At 38.5% G+C, this 24,024-nt stretch overlaps 1 protein-coding gene and 1 long non-coding RNA gene across 8 annotated transcripts in view; one reads left to right on the top strand and one right to left on the bottom strand.

The window, feature by feature from the left end:
• The window catches only part of MBNL2 (muscleblind like splicing regulator 2), a 249,726-nt gene that overhangs the window by 25,826 nt on the left and 199,876 nt on the right, over positions 1-24,024 (bottom strand). For 4 of the 7 annotated variants that reach the window (XM_030567614.1, XM_030567588.1, XM_030567598.1 and 1 more), the window contains exons 5-8: positions 23,180-23,443; positions 13,565-13,618; positions 12,783-12,936; positions 8,999-9,034 (exon numbers count right to left, since the gene is read on the bottom strand). In XM_030567614.1, the coding sequence (XP_030423474.1) occupies positions 8,999-9,034; positions 12,783-12,936; positions 13,565-13,618; positions 23,180-23,443 (508 nt within the window). Of the gene's footprint in view, positions 1-7,530; positions 7,626-8,998; positions 9,035-12,782; positions 12,937-13,564; positions 13,619-23,179; positions 23,444-24,024 lie in introns of all 7 variants that reach the window. The other 3 variants (XM_030567623.1, XM_030567632.1, XM_030567642.1) reach the window with 3 other exon arrangements.
• LOC115653900 lies at positions 6,412-12,774 on the top strand. The gene is made up of 3 exons (XR_004001034.1): positions 6,412-6,808; positions 6,895-7,021; positions 11,949-12,774. It is a non-coding gene; the product is annotated as an uncharacterized LOC115653900 (long non-coding RNA).

Raw genomic sequence — 24,024 nt, 5'->3', positions numbered from 1 at the left:
GAGCATTGTTTTAGATAGTTCTGGAATGAGAAGGTCTGTTCTGTCTCTTTGTCTGAACTTTCCACGTGTGACTCTGAAAGTACCTCTTCTGTGGATAAAAACACGGTACAGTACAAGGACTTTTTTCTTTGGGCTTTCTAGAGTTATTCTATGGAATAGGGAGGAGGAGGTTCTCTACTCTCTTACTATTTTTCAGGACCAGTGCAAACCTAGTCTATACCATCACCTAGATAAAGTAGGAACAAGCAGAGGAAGATTAACTAGATGAAGCAGGGACATTCCTTCCTTCCTTCCTTTTATGAGGAGGGGAGACTGATTTGGTGATTTTTTTTTTCTTTTTGGGACTGGGCTCAGTGTTTTGATATTTCCATTTGCTTCCAGGGCCATGAGATAAAAAGAACAAAAATGGTTTAATCCGGAGATTGGTGCACCTGGGACTGCCCAAAAGGGAGCATCTTAGAGACAAGCCTGGTTCTGATAACGAGAAGGGAAAACCCGCAGTTGGAGTGTCAGACATGAAAGGCAGGAGAAAAATACAATAAATGATGCTAATAAGGAATAGATTAATAAAACTAAGTTTTTAAAAATGCAGTCATTATATGAAGTGGATATGAATTCTTTTAGCATCGACAAGACTATCTCCATAAGATAGCTATCAAATTTAATAATGTTAGTCTTATGTAGGACCCCATTGTTATGTACCCACACTAAAGTCCCCATAAAAATAATCTTTCACCCCAAGATTTTACTTTAATCCACAAAAAGGGCCATTTTCCTCCTATCTTCCAATTTTCAGTTCATCTGCCCAACATTTTCGACATACATGGGAGTTTAACGGGTTTCCTTAAGAGACAGAGCAGAAAGCATCAAGAGCTCTCTCATAATTCAGCACAGCAACAAGTGAGAGCTACCTGCCTTGTCAAACCTTCTCTCAGAGGTAGTGCACAGAATGAGTTTAAGCATTTTCTTGGGAAGCAGGAGAGGTTTACAGAGGACAGCACCTGCCATGTGCTGCTCCTGAGCTACACACAATAGATTCACTCATGTGGGCTAAGCAAGGGGGCTGCCATGTGATTCTTCAGTCTAACAGAATTTAGGTTTACTGAAAGCCTTGTCTTGCACTTCCCCCTTTCCAAGACAGTTCTGTAACTGATTGTTCCTAATCTCCTGTGTTACAAACTATGAAGGAGAGAGAGGCAGCTGCCTTCCCAAACTTCTCAATTCCAAAATTTCCTGCTTAAGCAAGTGGCTTAATAAATTGTTTAAAAAATTACTTCCACCCAAATGATGGGGCAACTAGTTTAATTTGTTTTTTGAACTTGAATGTAATGTGACTATTTTTATTTTCATTATTATTTTAATTTTACAATTATTTCAATAAAATGAAGGTTCCCGAATAATTTCAGAATTAATACAGCTGCATAATTTCCAATTTGACTCAGAAACTGATTCTTAATTTAGGTCAAATGATGTTGAATAATTCACAAGCCTTGGCCTTGTTACACAACATGCTGATCCTTCATCTCTTTTTAAATGTAATCTGAAAATGGATCTTTCCTCTATTGTATATGCTTCTTTAGGCCATAAACAAAGGGAGATAAATTATGACCAACAATATAATATCTTTACACAGCTTTTTCTGTAATGTATATTCTATATTGTCTATTTGTTCTGTGAAGCATTTTAGAATATAGTTTTGTATGAAAGATGCTACACAAAGTAAAGACATACTGTATTGTATTGCAGTGAATTTATATGAGTAAGGCTAATGTCTAAAAGCATTTTGAGTTCTATAATCGATATAATAAGATTTCTGGATTATCATTCTGTGTGTTGCTCTGAAGCCTAAAATGTCTGTTGAGTCAGCATGAAGCAATAGAAACAGCTACAAGATGGTTGAGAGTTCTTTTTGTTTCAAATATCACAAGGTTTGGCCATCATATTACAGTATTACAGTCTAGTTTTTATGTTCTCAGCAATTTTTGGCCAATTTTTTTTAAACACTTCACAAATTACACCTGTATGATAGTGCCTAGTCTGTTTTTTTTAAATCATCAAGAACTGGACAGACATTCCATGAGTTCCTACTTCACTAAAGTGCAGCTGGAATATTAGTTGAGATAAATTACACCATATAGAAACATACATAATGCAATGTTCTCAAGTAAAAACAGAGGGAAAATGATGAAATCTTGGAAATGCACATGATTTCTTTACTCTTGCTATCTCTAACATCAAAGAGAAAAAGGACCACTGTGGTGGAAGCTGTAGGAGACTAAGCAAGCAGCAGTCTCTATGTGAAAATAAACTTAGTGGTTATGTTCCAGCTGAAGGCTCCTGACTAGAGCTGGTCAAAACTTGAAATTTCCATTCCATGGAAAATTCTGACATTTTAAAAAAGTTTTCCTCCCAAGTCAGAACAAAAACTAAAAATTTCCCATGGAAATTCCAAAAACTTTTTATTTTGGAAAATTCTGAACATTTCCATTCGATTTTTCCAAAACGGAACAAAGAAACTAGCTGCCCTCTACACCAGAGGCAGCCCAGGGAGTCCCCCACCATGGAGCAGGGAGTAGAGAAGCCCTTAGAACCTTGTTTCCAGCCAGGGGGCTCGGCTCCCTCTCTGCAATTATGTGTTCACATACTATTTTTTCCACAGCTTTCATTCAGTTCACAGGTTGAATGCACAAGGGGGCAACTCAGCCACCAAAGCTGTCTGATTGGCATGGTGAGCAGCACAGCAGGGTTTGTGTAGTCTATGCTTTGGGTCTGATTTACTCATGTTATTTTCAAAAAGAAAGCACACAATTGGCCAGCAGATAGGGTTCATGCAGATTTTCATGCAGTATGTCATTGACACAAAATATGAACCATCATCACATGCTAATTCAATTTCTGTGCCTGACCCAGGATTTTTTAAAAACTATCAGCTGATACTCAGCGGCTGTGACTGTCAGCTGATGTTGGCACCTCCTCCTAGTGGCAGTTCCAGGATTCCTGAGCAGGTCAGCAAATTTTTCCCAAGAGGAGTTTAAAATATTGACCCAGATGATTAAGCACTGCTATGACTTCCTCTTCAGGATCAAGTCTGGTATCACATTCCATCTGGGTGAAAGCTCCTAGAGTCAGCAATCTCTTAGAATCATAGAATATCAGGGTTGGAAGGGACCTCAGGAGGTCATCTAGTCCAACCCCCTGCTCAAAGCAGGACCAATCCCCAGGCAGATTTTTGCCCCAGATCCCTAAATGGCCCCCTCAAGGCCTGAACTCACAACCCTAGGTTTAACAGGCCAATGCTCAAACCACTGAGCTACCCCCTGCAGCTTACTTCAGCTTCTGTGTGTTTCCAATGACTAAAGCAAAGGAGGAAGTGAAAAGCCTACTGGTGAAAACAACGGTTCCCATTGATATCCAGGGGAAGAAATGCCCTAGCAATTCCCTTTTTACATTTTTAAACAAGACCCTCATTAAATTTAAGTGTTCCCTTCTTCCAACATAAATGGAAAAGGAAACCAGTGCTGCCTAAGCCAGGGGGAACCAGGGTATCCTCTTGTCAGAGGACAGATGCCTGGTGTTTTGCTTGTAGAAAAAAGGGGCAGAGATGATGGTGTTAAGTATGATGACTGTCTCTCCAGCCAGCATGAGTGAAATTACTCAGCTCATAGACTTTAGGGTGAGAAGGGACCAATGTGATCATCTAAGTCTGACCTCCTGCACAAAGCAGGCCACAGAACCCCACCCATCCACTTCTATGACAAACCCCAACCTATGTCCGAGTTATTGAAGCCTTCAAATTGTGGTTTGAAGACCTCAAGCTGCAGAGAATCCACCAGCAAGTGACCCATGCCCCACGCTGCAGAGGAAGGCGAAAAACCTCCAGGGCCTCTGCCAATCTGCCCTGGAGGAAAATTCCTTCCCGACCCCAAATATGGCAATCAGCTAAACCCTGAGCATGTGGGCAAGACTCACCAACCAGCACTCAGGAAAGAATTCTCTGCAGTAACTCAGATCCCATCCCATCTCACATCCCATCACCGACCACTGGGCATACTTATCTGCTGGTAATCAAAGATCAATTGCCAAAATTAAGCTATCCCATCATACCATCCCTTCCATAAACTTATCAATCTTAGTCTTAAAGCCAGATATGTCTTTTGCCCCTACTACTCCCCTTGGAAGGCTGTTCCAGAACTTCACTCCTCTAATGGTTAGAAACCTTCATCTAATTTCAAGTCTAAACTTCCTAGGGCCCAGTTTATACCCATTCGTTCTTGTGTCTACATTGGTACTAAGCTTAAATAATTCCTCTCCCTCCCTAATATTAATCCCTCTGATATATTTATAAAGAACAAGCATATCTCCCCTCAGCCTTCTATTGGCTAGACTAAACAAGCCAAGCTCTTTGAGTCTCCTTTCATATGACAAGTTTTCCATTCCTCGGATCATCCTAGTAGCCCGTCTCTGAACCTGTTCCAGTTTGAATTCATCCTTCTTAAACATGGGAGACCAGAACTGCACACAGTATTCCAGGTGAGGTCTCACCAGCGCCTTATATAATGGTACTAACACCTCCTTATCTTTGCTGGAAATACCTCGCTTGATGCATCCTAAAACCGCATTAACTTTTTTAACGGCCATAACACATTGGCGGTTCATAGTCATCCTGTGATCAACCAATACTCCAAGGTCCTTCTCCTCCTCCGTTGCTTCCAACTGATGTGTCCCCAATGTATATCTAAAATTATTATTATTAATCCCTAAGTGCACGACCTTGCACTTTTCACTATTAAATTTCATCCTATTACTATTACTCCAGTTTACAAGGTCATCCAGATCATCCTCCGTGTTAGCAATACCCCCCAGCTTCGTGTCATCCGCAAACTTTATTAGCACATTCCCGCTTTCTGTGCCAAGATCAGTAATAAAAAGGTTAAATAAGATTGGTCCCAAAACCGATCCTTGAGGAACTCCACTAGTAACGTCCTTCCAGCCTGACAGTTCACCCTTCAGTACGACCTGTTGTAGTCTCCCCTTTGACTAGTTCCTTATCCACCTTTCAATTTTCATATTGATCCCCATCTTTTCCAATTTGACTAATAATTCCCCATGTGGAACCGTGTCAAATGCCTTACTGAAATAGAGTTAAATTAGGTCTACTGCATTTCCTTTGTCTAAATAATCTGTCACCTTCTCAAAAAAGAAGATCAGGTTGGTTTGGCATGATCTACCTTTAGTAAAACCATGTTGTAATTTGTCCCAATTACCATTGACCTCAATGTCCTTAACTACTTTCTCCTTCAAAATTTTTTCCAAGACCTTACATACTACAGATGTCAAACTAACAGGCCTATAGTTACTCAGATCACGTTTTTTCCCTTTCTTAAAGATAGGAAGCAGCCGCTGTGGAAATCCATGTAGAAAACATTGCTATTGACAGGAATCTTTGGATGTGCCTACACTGCAGTTTGGAGCATTCTTCCCAGTGCAGGCAGACAGACGTGCTAGCGCTGCTTTTCACTGCACATTACATATTGCAGCGTAGCTGGTATAGCATGGGTGACAGCTTGGGCTAGCCATCTGAATACAGCTGGATCCACTGGGTACATACTCGGGCAACTTGCCCAATCCACCACCGGTGCTACCCCAGCTACACTGCTATTTTTAATAAGCTTTGTCACGCAGAGCTAACACGTGTCTCTCAACCCGGAGTGGGGACCCTGGTTCCAACTGCAGTATAGACATATCCTTTGTTTGTTTTATTTATTCCCGTGCCATCTGTATTTCCACTTGTTTGTGTCTCTGTTTTTGATCACAATGCTTCACAAAAGTTCACTATGCACTTTTAAACCAATTTCTGTTGCAGAGACTCTTATGTGCAATGTTAACTACAAGATTTGAGAACCTGAAATCCAGCAAACCTACAGGATCATCAACTGACTGTTTAGGGTAGTACCACGATGTTATTCATTACCTTACCATACCTTCAAAACAAAAACGAGAAGAACAGAAAACAGCTGAATTTTAAGCACACCAGTTGCCTGTGACATTTGTCTTCTATTCCCAAACATCATCCTTCAGCATTTTCCTTATTAAAATGATTTAGCTTTCAGAAAGGGATGTACAAAAGAATATCGTGAAGAACAAAAGGATAAAGCCATGAATACACTATCACACTGAAAAATGTAAACCCTCCTAAAACCAAGGAAGATGTTTGTTTGTGTTTCTTCAAGAAAGCACTGTGTAATTCAGAGGTAGTATATTTCCCCTAGAATACTATACATCATGGTAACTTATATTACCAAACTTGAATTGCTATTAAATGGAGTTCAATTTTCCAGTAGAACACCTTTAAATAATACATTCTGAATATTTTTAAAAGTTCTAAATAACTAAATAAAATTGGCATGCGATTCTGCTCCTCTGCTAGGTTTGCAGGGGGGGCCAGTGGCAACAAGATAACTATGCTGAAGGCCGCTGCTTCTTCCTTTTCTCTTTGTGGGCAAATCTGCCTACTACCTCTTCAGGTTCATCTTACTACTGCTGTTGCTGGTAAAGACTCTTTTGAAAAACTTCGGGAAGAGTATATATTTAAGCTCTCCCTGAACACTGCATGACAGTGATGCACCTGGCTATCAATAAAACAGTAAAAGTGACCAATGCAGAAAGTGGTGTGCAGGCTGGCAGACTGGGGATTGAACTGAGGACCTCCAAAACATGAATCTCTACAGATCAAGCTAAAGAGCCCAGCTCGCATAGGGAGAGCTGCAACAGACTCATATCCTCAGTAGATCGGGCACAGAAGGGAAAGGTAATACACAGTTACATCAGAAAACTGATTTAAAAAAAAAGAAGAAAAAATATTACTTCTTCTGATCTCTTTCTTTTGCATCTTAGGGATGGACTCATAACAGCAGAGACAATATTTTCAGAAGGAAATGTCATTTTCAAGTTGGCAATGCCCCTTTAAATCTAGGATGGACAGAGGAGTCCAACTTTCCAGCTAAATATCCAGAATGTAAATGTGAGTTATTCCTTATGTTACTGGCATTTTTACTTTTTCCTTTTCACGAAGCTTATCTTCAGCTGACTCTGCTCACTTGTGGTTTTAGTCAATTTTCACGAACACAATAAGCTAGTCATTTACACACACTGTATGGAGAAAAGGATATTAACACATATGGACATTTGAAAACTGCTGTAACATTTTTTCCTTTTGGCATCCGAAGTTAGTTGTAAATCTTAACATGGAGTCCACTACTAAAATGATTCTCTCTCAGCTGGGTTAATTACACAATATTAGATACAAGAAACAAACACTGCAACATAAAACATAGCTACATCATTATTTGCAATAAATGTTAACTCTAAATAAGTGCAACCTGTTCATAAACACTTGCTATAAACTATTTAAAAATAAAATTTGATGGGTAAACATGAAAAAAAAATTCTCCATGAGAATTTTTTTTTTTAAAATATCAGCACTCATTTAGAGTTTGGGATTTGTGAAAGAAAGCTTTAAAAGGAGCAAACCTGATTGGCTGTGGCTGTTGCGGCGAAGGGGACACTTGTTGCAGGAGTTGCTGCTGCAGAGACAGTGGCGGACGTAGCGCTGTGCATCATGGGCACTTTCAGGAGGGGAACCATGGAAGCAATGAACAGGAGGGTGCAGCATTATGGTAATAGAAGTGGTATTTTGGCATGGTGAATATCAGAGCAGCAAGCCATCATGGGTTAAACCAGCAGATGGCATGCAATCACAATGCAAAGCAAGAAAGCGTGGCAGAGAAATAAAAAAGGGAAAATAGCTTATTACAAGTACAAGTAAAGGAAGTTTGTCAACATAATCAGTGATTCCCAGAAAAAGCAAAATAACTTCTGATTGCTGGTATTATATTTAAGAATTTGACAAATTATTTTAAATTGGGCGTCTACCAAAGCAGCTTATCACTTTAAGTAAGAATTGTTCAATCAGTTGAAAGACTATTTTAAAGTAACTAAAACACATTAAAACACCATCCCTTAAGAAGTGAAATCTTTCATTTTTAGTACTGGGAAGAAAAGAAACTGTTTTATTTATTGTCATTTACCAGTATAATAGGTTAAAAGTATATTTGCAGCCTTGCTTTAAACATACATACAATTTTTATATTTATGTTTCTGGATTTATGTTCTGTTGCCTCTCTATAACTGTTGGATTTTATCTGAGTTAAATTACCATCTGCTTTGAGGCAAAAATCAGTGTTATAATTATTTTCCTGATTTAAATACTAATTTGCTTGATCTAAAAGAGCAAAGCAGATTGTGAACATTTTTTTTTGGTTCAGTTTTAATTTAAGGACAAATTTATCAATATGTGCAAAATTCACTCACATGAGAAACTGAAACTCAAGTGAGTAGTCCTATTAAAATCAATGGGACTATTCACTTGAATAAGAATTATTCGCTTGAGTAAGGGTCTGTTGCTCATTTTGCAACCATAAAATATGTGCATTCAAATGCTGCAAATTTTAAAGTGGATTTGATTTAATTAAGAGGGAATGCAATTCAGACCTTAGGTCTCAAAGTACTTTCAGTTACAAGTATTAAAATAAATGCTTCTGGGAAACTCTGATAAAACTTTCTAACACACAGCAAAAAGGAGAAATAGGCACACCACTATGAAACTTCAAAACACTGATGAAATTAGCTTGCTTTACCAATATTTTATGATTTTAAAAATACTATAAAATATAAAACATATTGAGAGAAATACAATTTTGAAAACAGAAAAGCAGATTGGAATCCATGATTTTATGCATTTGCAGTGTGGTTGTTATAGCAGGTGATGTCACATCTAAACTGCAATATTAACCTACAAACAAATCTAAGATCCTACAAAGTCAATCAAAAAGCCAAATGAACCTTTAAATCTAGTAATCAAGTCACGTTTAAGATTTGCAAACAACTGAAGGTATAGTATACAATATAAAAGAGATTAATAAAGAAAATTAGAACCTACCAATACTGGTAGCGGGTGTCATGCACAAAACTGACCCTGCATGTCATGCAATGATAGGTGGAAAAAGTGAATAAAGGGAAGAAACAGGTTAGCTGTTTAGAGTTAACATTCAAATTGAGACTCAAGCATAACCAAGAATAAGTAGAAGTTAGCTGAACACAATCTTAAGGTCATTCATAGTTTTTGTGTTACAAGAGTGACGTTAAATAATTGTATACTAAAGTATTATTACAGAATACCAATACATCTGTGTGCGTATTTAAGATGGACCAGATTTCATAAACATCTTTCATCTGTTTTTTGCAGAAATAAGAATTTTTTAAAAAATTCTTGATTGACTATTGGATTATCTAATGGCTGCTTAAATCCATTCAACAATTCAGACAGCACTATGTTAGCTACACAGATTAATGTTTATTAATTTTGCTCATACAAAGCAAAGGAAAACATTTAATTCAATAGAAATTCTCTAATTATTCAGTGGTGATTTTGTTAAATCTGTGTGTAAATATTAACATACATGTTTTTAATAACAAATTACTAATGTTATTGCTATCAACAAAAATGCTAAAATGGCAGCACTGGAAACAGAACCAGTGCTGCATGGCTAGTGACTGTGCAACATTCCATGTGATGTCCTGCCAATGTGCCTCAAAAGTACTCTGGATGGGGGTAGGGAGGCCTCTGTACAGCTGAGTTCAGTTTTTGTGCTCATTCAGATGTTATCCTTTCTGCTAAAGCGAATGAAAAAGGATAGGGGTTTTTAGGATGGTGAGTACAGTGCGTAGTGGGGAGAAGGTGGAGGGTAGAGAGGAAGAGGAAGAGGAACAAAGTGGCATGTACATAACACATTATGCTACTACTACATATTCAGCACATAAGATAGATTTAAGTTTGCAGAATTCCTGTTTGGTGATATTAACAACCTTTTATGTATGTATGTATTTAACAGCAAAAAACTATGAATGACCTTATCATGAAGAATAACCCTCACACACTTTCCCCTCTTCCAGCAGTCATAAAAGTTCTAATAAACAGCATTTGAAGAAAAACACTACCCTCTTGCTTTTCAGATCATAAAAAACCATTCACCAAACAATAAAAAGTGTGGATGAAGTAGTCATACTGATTTAGTGTGTGTTTTGTATTAAAAGAGAATTACAGTGCAAAAAATCTAAGATAAGCAGTGCTATGAAGCCCCCAACCATTAATTAGGCAGTCATTGGTTAGAAAAGGTAGAGAAATTATATAAAACAACATATCAGTTTTCCACATATTTTATAAGCAAAACCTGGTTCTAACGGTAACATTTCTACCGAACACATAGAATGTTTTTAAAATTGATACTAGTTCAGGAAATATTGGTTTACCATTTTAAACCAAAGAATAAATTTCATGCACAGTTCTTCATAGGGTATGCAATATTTATAGCCACAGCCCCACATGGGAAGGTGTAGATGTACTTAGAGCCAAGTTCCAGAACACACAGTTCCTCCTGGACTCCCTGAGAAGTGCAACAACTGTAGAAGCAACATGCACTGTCTTCTATGAAAGGCCCATTCTACCGGACAATGGAAAGGGCGTGCCCCATAGCTCATGCAGAGTGACCAGATGTCCTGATTTTATAGGGACAGTCATGATTTTTGTGTCTTTTTCTTATATAGGCTCCTATTGCCCCCCATCTCCTGTCCCAATTTTTCACACTTGCTGTCTGGTCACCCTAAGATCACGTCCTCATCCCCCACCCCTCTTTACAGATACTAGTGACGCCTGACCTTCTGAGTTCTCCTGCTCGCTATGACAGTCTCCCATTGTGCCCTGGCTCATGGGCCGAGTCTCCTGGAGATGAGAAACTCTTTGCACCTTTTCCTTTTTTTGTGCATCTGTGCTGTGACTGGATGACAATCTGGCCCCTTAAAAGTCTGGCAAAAAGGCCCACATCCTTTTACATCATGAATTCATAATAAACTGTCACTCAGTTCTGAGCTAATTTTGTACTGGTGGTTATGACGACTCCAGGATTAACCAAAAATGTGAATTGAAGAGAAACAGCACATGGAATAAAGTACTTGAGGAAAGATAAGCATCTAAGTTTGGAAAATATCTGAGTGCTATCTTATTGAAGTATTTTCAAACTAGCTTATTTTTTCAGGGTTATTTTAATGCATTTTACTGTAATTGCATACAATAGTGATAAGCTCTGAAAGGCAGTGCCTATGAAGAGGAACAATGCACACCCCACCACCACAAGTTCTTATGGCTGTGATGTGAAGTATATTTGCAGGGGGACTCAGACATTTTTAAGCACTGGATGCTCTTTCATTTCTCAAATTCCTTCAAACCGTCCCACGGATGTTAGCACATTTTCCTGCACATTTCCATTATAGTCGCAAGTTACAAAATGGTCATGGGATCTCACTGAAAATTACACAAGATTTTGGGGTATTTTCAAAATTGACGTGAGTCAATATATAAAACAAGTGCATAAAATAAATGTTTAGAACATATTTTGACAAATATAGGGCCAAATCCTGAGATCTTTACTAAGTTTTAACATACTTCTTATTCAGGCAAACTTCCACTGAGTTCATATGATTTTTGTTTTTATTCTGAAAAGATTATTGTAAAGCTGTGTAATAAGAAATTACAGCATCTTGAATTCTTTCACTTGTTTAATTCATACTATTATTAGATGGTTAAAGAATAAGATAAAAAATAAGCAAATATATTCAAAAATAGAGAATATATTTACTAAAGAAAAGTGTTTTAAATCAGCCTAAAAATTCATGGTTGGTATACATACTAATACTGAAACTGCACTCTTTAATGCACTATACGGAGTATTTACTTTTAGATACTTCGCTTTTTGAATAATACAGAGGATTTTATTGCAAGTTCACTTCATTCATAAATCAGTCATTTAAGTAGAATATTCTCCCTTCTTTCACAGTGTTAAAAGAAAGTCTCCACACCACACGTTTGAGCTCAAGATGTTAGACCTGATGGGGTTGGAGATTTTTCCAAATGACATGGTCTAATTTTCTACTGCTCTGAACAACAATGGAATATTCATGTTACTAAAATTCCACTGTAGCTAAATCACTTATATTAAGAATTAAAACACCAGCTATTAACTGCAAAATCTGGGGAGAGTTCTGGATTATAAAATATTCCATTATGAAGACAACGAAACAAGTTTTCCACATAAAACAGTTCTTTGCAGACAGGGAGTGTTTTATCAACATAGTGCATCTGTGCAGGAATTAACAATAATTTGGCTGCTCGTGCTGCTGGTCTAGAGGGCAAAGGGTACTGTGTAGCAGGAGTATGTCTGGCTGCAGAACAGTAACGGTGGCAGTACAAAATACACCAGAAGAACAGGGATAAATATTACCAATACTTTTCAGACTTCCCATTGTATCACAGAAGCATTATGCCTTCTCCAACAAGTTAATGGACATTCCTCCTCCCCACTACCAAACACAGTCCTGGTTGATGGACCCAACATGCAAGCCACTTAATAGAGATATAAAGTACTCTGACATATGTAAAATAAGGACAACAACAGAAAATACCGAAAGTTACTTAATGACACGATAAAATTACCTCCTGAATCCTAATATTCTGCAGAAGGAATTAAAATAGTGTATTAAAATATTTGTGCATACTAGTTATGAATGTGCAGAGAATGGATCACACATGTAAAAGTATATTCAATGTGATAAGCACTGTCTTATGGGGAGAATGTTAAAATAGGATTCTGTTTAGTGCAAATACCACATACCTGTTGGGATAAACGCTGCATGTTGTTGCAGCTGTGCATTGGCAAGAGCCTGTTGATAGTGCAAGACACTGGGATTAAAAATGGCACTGGCACCATTACTTTTTTCAAGTGCTTGTCTCTTTGGTAAAGGGTGAAGAACGCCAGGAGGAAAGGCCTGTAAAAAAGGAGAATTTAATTAAATTTGCAGATTTTTCGATTTTTTCTCATCTATATTAATAAAATATTGTAATATACTTTTAAAACAAAGTAGTTAAAGATGCCTTGCCATGCACCTTAACTCAAATAATAGCAATGTAAAATGAGTGAAATTTTGTTGTTGATCGCAAAAGCACAGTACTATTAACATAAAACTGTAGCACCACAACTACTGAAAAGGAAGGCCTTTAAAGCAACAAAAGTGGCATTTCCTTTAAATTTGGGCTTAAAATATTATAGAAAGAAAAACCACTTGTGTTTCATTACCAAGCATTCTTTCTTAGTTATATTTTTTCTATTATTAAATACAGTGAGGGATTATAGTATTTTCAATTATAAAAGCAGTTATATCTAATTTTTACTTCTATGAAAAGGTATTTTAAAATGAAATAATGTTAGGAAAAAAACTAAATTGTTTGCATTTATTGCATATGAGAATGAGATGGATAAATATAATACTGAATTTTTTCTAAAAATTAATAATATATGATAGTTTTCACTTGATGTTAAAAAAAAAGCAATACAAATTTCATTAGTTGCTTTTTCGAAAAGCTACATGCAAAGCAAAAGATGAAAGGTCAAAGTACCAGGTCTACAGTTGCTTCGAGAGGCCGCTTCATTGCTTTGGCAGTCGACTGAGTCTTTTAATAACAGGCAGCGAGCACATGATGGCAGTGGGCCAATGGGATTCAAGCGAATTAACATACAGGTAAACAGCAAGCAGAGGTGCATCATGGGAACGGCATTGCATTGTGGATAGGTGAGAAGGAAAAAAATATTCTGAATGCAGTATACAACATACAAAACACTAGGCATGCACAACAACAAAAATGTTTTCTAAAGAAATGAATATTACACCTTGAATTAGTACTGAAGCAAAAATGCATCTACTATACCTTAGTTAAAAGCATATAAGAGAGTAAAATATAGATGTTTGAAATTTAGGAAAGTTAATTAAAACAGCAGCTTGCAGACACCATTAAGCATATTATAACACTTTACAGAAAAACATCAGTTTTCAGGATTTTCTTACAAGAATTTCTGATAGTTATGTCAAGTTAAAAAGCATAAAATAAATTTTCAACACTAACAATTAAAATATAAAGCACTAATGAGAGTTTTAATGCTTTAATAGAATTACTCACGTGTATGTTTGCTGGATCAGGGCCTTTGTTAATAAACTACATTAGACTTTGGGGTCAAAATATAAACAATTTTCCTATTTCCAATATATAACAAATTAATGTTATGTCTAATCACTAACTTATCAGTTTAATATTTTTCACTATAGCTGAGACAGTAACTTGGATTATCCTTTTTAACTTACCACATTACATTGAGAAAAAGCCCTACATTTTTAAACAAATATTTTCTTAGATGTCATTCAGGAAAATCTATTCTAACTTTAGGAACAGGTGATAGAAAACAATATTACACCTCGGGCTTCACGCTCCAGTGGATCAAATCAAGTTCAATATAGCGCAGTTTCACCTATAATGCAGTAAGATTTTTTGGTTCCCGAGGACAGCGTTATATCGAGGTAGAGGTGTATTTGTCAATAAGAGCATGTAATTTATGGTTAGAACAGGAATCATGGTGCTAATACAGCATCATTTAAAAATATTTAAATGTAAAACAATACTTAACATGAGCATAGTTTTATTGCCCATATTTGCATTAAGAGATAAAACACAAGGGCTAATTTGACTATATTCCAGCAGAAACATTTAGTTGATCTTTTTCATCTATAACTCTTTTTTAATGGGAATTTTAAAAGAGTTTAATGAAAACATATGGAAAGGAGGATTTCCTCATGAATCAGAAATCTGTTTTTTGCACTCACAATAGGTAGCTCCTCAGACAGTTTCTATCCTTGGCTTCAGATGTATAAAAGTAGAACAATAATTAAAAAGGGAGGACAAGGTACTGAGAGCACCAGCTCCAAAACAACTTAGGGTCACAGAACTTAGGCCAATGACAACATGAACATTTTGCGGAATAGCCCTTGCTTCACTAATCCTTAAAACTTCTTTCACAATCCACATTTCTGTCTCTCCAATTATCACCTTGTATCTTTCCTTATATCTTTGCAGCCAAAGTCCTTAAGCACGTCCTCTATTCCTGATGTCTCAACGTCTTCTTCTCTAGCTTCTTCCTAGATTCTACACCCTCCACTCTATGAGATCTGCTCTATTAAGGTCATTAATGATCAGGAAAGGAGGGTCCGGAGGTCCAAGAACTAGCCTGGGCTGTGGGAGACCCAGATTCAATCTGATCTACCACAAACTTCCTTTGTGACCTTGGGCAAGTCACTTAGGGTTTATCTACATGCTGCGGCAGTCCTCACCAGTGGGGTGTAAGTTCTAGTCTGCCCCAGCACGTCATGCACAAACTGGACTGTGTGGAACCTCCTGGTGGGCACTAAACGTTCCCTAGTGTGTGTTAATGTAGTACCATTTGAAACGGGACTGTATTAACACAGACCAAGGAATTTTTAGCGTGCACAAACGGTGTCCACCCTGGCCAGTTAGTGCACACCACATTGGTGCAGACTAGAATTTACACCCCACTGGTGAGGACTAACACATCATGCAGATGAACCCTTAGTCTTTTTGTGCTTCACCTCACCAACTGTAAAACAGGGATAATAGCACTTCCTTACCTCACAGCACAGTTGTGAGGATAAATATACTGACAAGTTTATGAGGCACTGATATAGTATAGTATAGATAAAATATATATGATAGTAAAGGGGGCCAGATACGTACAAGAGTAAGATAGATAGGCCAGATCTAAAGGTTTTCTGTTTATTTTCATCCACCTTGACCTGCTATCTTTGAAAAAACCTGAACACTCCCACCTATCTCCCTTCTATAAAATATCTAACAATGCCCATCCATCTTTCCACAGTATTCTGAGATCACTATGGATGAAAAACTATATGAGTTTGAAATATTATGGCTGGATTCAATTATGAAAGGTGATGAAGACTGTAAACTCCCCTTTAACTAAATGGGCGTTTAAGGTGCTCAATCCATTACTATTATCTTCCAAAACACAGATCTCATCTATTCTCACAACTTCCCCTATTATCTCTATATTTATGACTCCCAAATCCCCACTCCTTATCCTCTTTCCCTCAGTTTAGACTTAAGAGTCACACAGAAAGCCAAAAGGGACCATTGTGATCATCTAGTCTGGGGTCCCATATACACAGGGCACAGGACTTCTCTGAATTAATTCCTGTTTGAACTAAAGAAAACATCTAATTTTGATTTAAAAATTGCCATTGATGGAGAATTCACCCCAACTCTTAGCAAATTGTTCCACTAGTTATCCTCACTGCTAAAAATTATCAGCTTATTTCAAGTTTTAATTTGTCTAACATCATCTTCCATTTATTATACCTTAGTCTGCTAGACTGAAGAGCCCTCTACTATCAAATTTCTGTACCCCATTCAAGTACTTATAGACTGATCAAATCACCTCTCAACCTTCTCTTTGTTAAACTGAATAGATTGAGCTCCCTCAGTCTTTCACTGTAAGGTCTGTTTTTTAAATCCTTTAATTGTTCTCGTGGCTCTCTGAACCTTCTCCAATTTATCAACATTGTTTCTGAATTGTGGACACCAAAACTGGACATAACAGTCTAACAGCAGTCGCACCAGTGCCAAATACAAAGATAACAGAACCAAGGATTGCAATAGCCCTTTAGGCCACAGTGTCACACCGAGCTGATTCACAACTTTGCATCGGTCTTGCATACATCTCTACCTGTTTGCTCCATTGAAAACTCCCTTCTTTGAATCCTTTTGTGGGCTTTTCCCTCACCTTCCAGATCAAGTCAAGCTCCCATGCTCAGTTTCAAGGTTCTATAGTAGCAATGTCTCTACCGATAAGGCAGCTCTTGTTTCCTCCTTGTCTCCCCTTCCCCTTGACTGTCCACTTCTTCCTCATATCTTCACAACCGTCTTCCCTTTTACTCCTATGCTTGAAGCATTGTTCACCAAAGAACCTCCCTCTCACCAGTCAAACCCCTCTGTAAAACATATTTCTTCCACCAGTCCTTTCCATGATAACCAACCACTGGAGAGGAACAGGAGGAGAGAGGTGGGAGAAAGAAAACAAATAAAATTAACTAGCTGTATAAAGGCTTTATATTTTATCTATCTCATATACTCTTTGTATACTATTATGAGGTGTGTTTAAGGTATGGTGAACATTTAATTTAGATTTTGTGTTCCTCAATGTCTTCTTTCACGTTTCCTACTGCACTGAGCACACTTTTAGTGCTCCATAAATAATGTAATGATTACATTAATGGATCACACTGTCTTCAAATTCACTTCACAAAGCACAATAATACCAAAACACTGGTTTTCAGCCATAAATGGTCTGGGCTGTGGCTATTTCATAGACTGCTCATCTCCTTGCTTTTACCTCAAAAGCTGAGATCAGCTAAGGCAGGGGTGGGCAAACTACAACCCATGGGGCCACACCCGGCCCTCAACCTACCGCTGGGGAGCAGGGTCTGGGGCTTGCCCTGTTCCCGTGCTCCAGCCGGGAAGCAGGGTAAGAGGCCACTCCATGCTCATGCTGAGGCTCTTGGAAGCAGCAGAATGTTCCCCCTCCGGGAACTGCGGCTAAAGGGAGCTGCAGGGGCGGCACCTGAGGACAGGGTAGCTCACAGAGTCACCTGGCTGCACCTCCACATAGGAGCCGGAGTGGGGATATGCCACTGCTTCCAGGAGCTGCTTGAAGAAAGCACCCCTGGACCCTGCACCCCAACCTCCTCCCGTGCCCCAACCCCCTGCCCCAGCCCTGATCCCCTCCCGCACCCCAACCTCCTTCCCCAGCCAGGAGCCCCCTCCTGTACCCTGAACTCCTCATTTCTGGCTCCATCCCTGAGCCCATACCCCCAGCCGGAGCCCTGACCTGCCCTGTGCCCCAACTGCCTGCCCCAGCCCGGAGCCCCCTCCTACACCCCAAATCCCTCATCCCCAGCCCCACCCGAGAGCCCGCACCTCCAACTCTCCCCTCCTGCACCCCAACCCACTGCTCCAGCCCCTGCCTGGAGCCCCCTCCCGCACCCTGAACTCCTCATTTCTGGCCCCACTCCAGAGCCCGCATCCCTAGCCAGAGCCATCACCCCCTCCTGCACCCCAACCCCAATTTTGTGAGCATTCATGGCCCACCATACAATTTCCATACCCAGATGTGGCCCTTGGGCCAAAAAGTATGCCCATACCTGAACTAAGCCATTTGAGGAAAAATTACTAGGTTTAAATGTCAGGGGCTAGAGGTAGGGTATTCCTTAAGGGGTATTGAACTCTGGAATTCACTGACCCCCTTTTTCTGGGTGGGATTCTTTCCTGGAGGCATAGCACCGAAGATGCATCCTGAGGGAGTGGGGGCAAAGGTGACTTTATCTCACCTTAACTCTATTTTATGGTGGCCCCACAGTAGTAGTCACCAACTAGTTGATCGTGATGGACTGGTCATTCTGGGGACTCTCCCAGTTGATCGCGATCTCCAGCAGTGCTGCTGGACTCTCGCTAAGGCATGCTCCTTGCCTGCCGTGGCCACATGCCGCTCCCAGAAGAAGCCAGCATGGCCCTGTGTGTGTGTGTGCGCGGCGTGGGGGGGGGAAGGGCTGGCAGGAGTCTTAGCATGCCGTTTCTATCTCGAAACACCCACCCCTGCAGCTCCCATTGGCTGGGAATGGGGAACTGTGGCCAATGGGAGCTGAGGGGACCATGCCGGCAGAAAGGGGCAGTACAGGGAACCACATGCCACCCCCACATGTTCAAACATTTATGAAGTGTGTAAATTAACCCCTTCTCTTCATATTAGTCTATAGATCCCTGCATAATCTAGGTTTTAAGTTCTCAAGCCTTTTGATCCATATCCCTGCCCAACAAGTACATGTATCAGGGTAGGTCTGCTGTGAGACCATAATTTCAACTCAGGATCCATCTGGAAGCAGGAACTGTTGGTTAAGGATCCTTGATTGTTCCTTCCAACGTAGATCCACCAGAATTTTTTATTTTTTTTTAGATCAGACAGTATTTTGACTGAATTATTCTTGACCATTTTTGGGGGGCCTCTCCTATATATATATATATATATATTGTATCAGAAACCACTTTTCCCCATACTCTCCCATATTATTTGTATCAATGGAGGATTGAGCCCATTTATTTATTTTGACCCATGGTTTCCCTTTGTTTTGGATTTGTATTAAATAAAAATAAATGGGATAAAAAAAGCTTATTTTGTCTACATTGTAATTCTTGGGAGTTTAAATATCCAATTAAAGGCCATTTATAAAATTTTCCACAGGAATAATATACCATCATGTGGCTTTCAGCCTTCTTCTCCTTTGGCGGTATAATGCTAGTAATTCAAAATTGTGTTTCAAAAGACTCTTCCTCTTGATCTCTGTCTTGAATGCGGCTTATTTCAATAAAAGGAGGCATATCTTAGAACTAGTTTGGCTCAGAAAAATAAGTTGTTTATGTTTTTATTAGGGCTGTCAAGCAATTAAAAATTAATTGTGAGTAATCGCACTACTAAACAATAATAGAACACCATTCATTTAAATATTTTTGGATGTTTTCTACATTTTCAAATATATTGATTTCAATTACAACACAGAATACAAAGTGTACAGTACTCACTTTATATTTATTTTGATTACAAGTATTTGCACTGTAAGAAAACAAAAGAAATAATATTTTCAACCTAATACAAGTACTGTAGTGCAATCTCTTTATCATGAAAGTTGAATTTACAAATATAGAATTATGTGCAAAAAACCCTGCATTCAAAAATAAAACAAGGTAAAATTTTAGAGCCTGCAAGTCCCCTCAGTCCTACTTCTTGTTAAGCCAACGGCTCAGACAAACAAGTTTGTTTATATTTGCAGGAGATAATGCTGCCTGCTTCTTGTTTACAATGTCACCTGAAAGTGAGAACTGGCATTCTCAAGGCACTGTTGTAGCTGGTGTCACAAGATATTTACATGCCAGATGTGCTAAAGATTCATATGTCCCTTCATTCTTCAACCACCACTCCAGGGAACATGGGTCCATGCTGATGACTGGTTCTGCTCGATAACAATCCAAAGCAGAGCAGACTGACTCATGTTCATTTTCATTTTCTGAGTCAGATGCCACCAGCAGAAGGTTGATTTCCTTTTTTTGTGATTTGGGTTTTGTAGTTTCCACATTGGAATGTTGCTCTTTTAAGACTTCGGAAAGCATGCTCCACACCTTGTCCCTCTCAGATTTTGGAATGCACTTCAGATTCTTAAACCTTGGGTCGAGTGCTGTAGCTATCTTTAGAAATCTCACATTGGTACCTTCTTTGCGTTTTGTGAAATCTGCAGTGAAAGTGTTCTTAAAATGAACAACATGCGCTGGGTCATCACCCGAGACTACTGTAACATGAAATATCTGGCAGAATGTGGGTAAAACAGAGCAGGGGACAATTATCCCCCAAGGATTTCAGTCACAAAAAAAAATGCGTTAATTGAATTTAACGAGTGTCATCAGCATGGAAGCATGTCCTCTCGAATGGAGGCAGAAGCATGAAGGGCCATAGGAATGTTTACCTATCTGGCACATAAATACCTTGCAATGCCAGCTACAAAAGTACCATGCAAATGCCTGTTCTCACTTTCTGGTGACATTGTAAATAAGAAGAAGGCAGCATTATCTCCTGTAAATGTAAACAAACTTGTTTGTCTTAGCAATTGGCTGAACAAGAAGTAGGATTGAGTGGACTTATAGACTCTGAAGTTTCACATTGTTTTGGTTTTGAGTTTACAATCTACATTTGTAAGTTGCACTTTCACAACAAAGAGATTGCATTACAGAACTTGTATGAGGTGAATTAAAAAATACTATTTTTTATCATTTTTACAGGGCAAATGTTTGTAATAAGAAATAATACACATTTTTATTTCAATTACAACACAGAATACAAAATATATGAAAATGCAGAAAAACATCCAAAATATTTAATAAATTTCAATTGGTATTCTATTGTTTAACAGTGTGATTAAAACTGTGATTAATCGCAATTAATTTTTTTTTAATCATGATTAATTTTTTGAGTTAATTGCGTGAGATAACTGCTATTAATCGACAGGCCTGGTTTTTATATCTAGAAGTGACGAATTTTGCGTGATTGAAGGACTGATACTGGATCTGGATGAAATTTATTTTAATTTATTAGCCAAAAATGCAGTTTGGGTCAACCTGAAACTATTCATGAATATGGCCTGGTTCATTTTGGCCGGGAAAAAAATTTCAGGGTCAGTTTCAAAAAGAGTGCATGTGTCTGTCCATATGTCCCTCACAATCTTTAGTCCAGTATTTAGGGCATTTGCAAGGCAGGTGAGAAACCAAGATTTGAACTGCCATTCTGGAGCAGGGATTTCTACGCAAGTCTCCTTCCTGGCTAAGTGAGTTTCCTAACCACCAGGCTATAGACTATTGTAGATGGGTTGCTCTCAATCTCTCCTGTTGAAGCCGTTCCATTTTGTAGAATTCTTAAATTTTCAGTGGGCCACAGTGAGATACTGAACTTTGACTCTATAGTCTGGTGATTAACGCAATTATCTGGGAGATAAGAGACATGGATGCAAATCTTCTCTCTGCCTGATTCAGAGGAGGGAAACAAATCTAATATTTTTTCTGATTTTTTGGTTTGCTGGGCATTCTGCGTTCCCCCCACAACCCCAAAAATCAGTCATCTGCCCTGCTCTAACAGCAAAAATCTCAGATATTCACTCATTTTTATTTCCAGACCGGTCCTCAGCTTCTGTGAGCACAGAGAAGGTTTAGCTAAAATTCCTATATTTTAAATAGAGACTGGAAATATTGTAGGAGAAAATACTGAATTAGGGGAAATTCTCCTCTGCTCTTTTCCTTCTGTTTGGAGATTTAAATTCTTTCACAGTTGCCACATTCGAAAGAAACTCACTCTTTGTCCCCTAAATGTCTGGTCTCTATTTATTTTCTAAATACAATACTCTGCAATAGTTATATACTGTACTGTATTGTGTTTCTGGTAGGCTCCATACTCTAAGAGTAACTGTATTGTCTACATCTATTGTATGCATTACCCACAAGTCACATCGGTATAATTATTCTTTCAGTGCCAGGAATTAGGACAATGCTGCTTTGATCCGTGGGCTGACTATACTGCTGTCCCCTGAATAAAACCCTTCATGCTTTATTTGTTCAACTCTATCAGTACTGGCGTAGAACTGTTGCTAGTAACAGCATCAGCCATTCTGCAAAAGGACATTGAGAGAAAGACACCTCTAAACATGTTTCAGTAATAGTATAAAACTTTTGAAAACAAATCAGATCCTTTAACTTCTTTTGTTTGACCTTACTAGATAAAATTTTATTTTATTTTATTTATAGGCATAATTATGGCATTCTCAGATATACAAGCTGGATGTCTGAAAATATTAATGAATTAAGCTTCACAATTAAGCACCTTATTTCCATTTTACTAATGGGGAAACTGAGTCACGGGGCAATTAAAAATGACCTGCCCAGGATATTACAGTAAGTCAGTGGGAGAGACCAGATCTCTCATCTGTGCCCTGTGTCTTGGAAACAAAACCGCTTCTTCCTTTATTCCTTGTTTCCTAATTTTTCAGTTTACATTTCTGCCATCAAAGAGCTAATATAGCATATGGTACATACTTCCTATTGGCCACTAAGTTCTACCAGTTTTATTTCTCATCAAGATATATTAGGAGGTAAATCTGGCATATCATCATGGAGCAGAGAGCAAAGATAGTACAAAGTGTCTAACTACTTCACTCTATTCAAAAAGGAACCTATTATGCTGAAATAACTGAGGGAGGGAGAAAGTATTTTTCCCTAAAGAAAGTAATAGTCTTTAAACCATGAGTTGAGGACTTCAATGGCTCAGACACAGGTTTGATAGAGGAGTGGGTGGGTGAGATTCTGTGGCCGGCATTGTGCAGGAGGTCAGACTAGATGATCATAATGGTCCCTTCTGACTTTAAAGTCTATGAGTCTACAATACTTTTTAGAATTCCTAGCTTTTAAGATAAATGTGTGAAAATCAATAGTTTAAACAATACTACTAATTGGAGAAAAACAACAATTGATAAGTTTATGAAAAATTTAACCATATAGTCTTGCACTTACCATCACTGTAGCAGCTGCAGCAGCTGCTTGAGCTGCCACTGCAGCCTGGTTGGCTTGATGTTGAGCAGCTTTGATTTTGGCCTGCAAATGTGCAGGAGGGTGAAAATATTTGCATTTCTCCCTCATGCAACGCCCCTTTATGTAATCCATACAAACGGTTACAGTGTTGTCATTTGTATCAATCATTGTGCTATCTGCAGGATGTGCAAAGCGACAGTCGGTCTCTCCCCGCGCGCAGTTTCCTCGCTGGAACTCCCTGCACACCTATGTGCAAAACAACACTAATTACAGCTGATGGACTCAGCAATCTTAACTGGGAAAAACAAAACACACACACACACACACACACACAGAGCTCATTCTTTATTGTGTTTTAGACTTGTCTCTCAGTGTTTGCAACAGTCCTTTACATGCTTGTTTAAATATGTTTGCCTGCTCTTAATTAAGTTGCAATTAATATAGCTGTATTGTTTGATAACAATTTGAACTTGCATAGAATTGTGTCATTTCAAAAAATCTATTCTTGCTCACCAACATAAAATCCCTACGAATATTGCTCAGTGTTTGTCAATTAACTGCTCCTGTGAACCCAGTTACTTTCTCTATGAAGATATTCATAATGACAAAGCTGTATTTCAAAAACTTAACCCCTTTCGTTACCTTTGATATTGATTAGGCATATTAAATTTGAGCAATCAACTCTAGAACACATTCATTGAATTTGTATCCAAACCATATTTAAAAAAATGATGACACTAAAACAATGGTACCATTTCCACTGAGTGCGAGTGTAAATCCTACAAGAGCACTTATCTATATTTTAATAACTAAAGTTTGGGCTATAT

Source organism: Gopherus evgoodei, chromosome 1, assembly GCF_007399415.2.
Source record: "Gopherus evgoodei ecotype Sinaloan lineage chromosome 1, rGopEvg1_v1.p, whole genome shotgun sequence".
NCBI lineage: Eukaryota > Metazoa > Chordata > Testudines > Testudinidae > Gopherus > Gopherus evgoodei.
The sequence above is the reverse complement of the archived record's forward strand: the minus strand, read 5'-3'. Positions and strand labels throughout refer to the sequence as shown.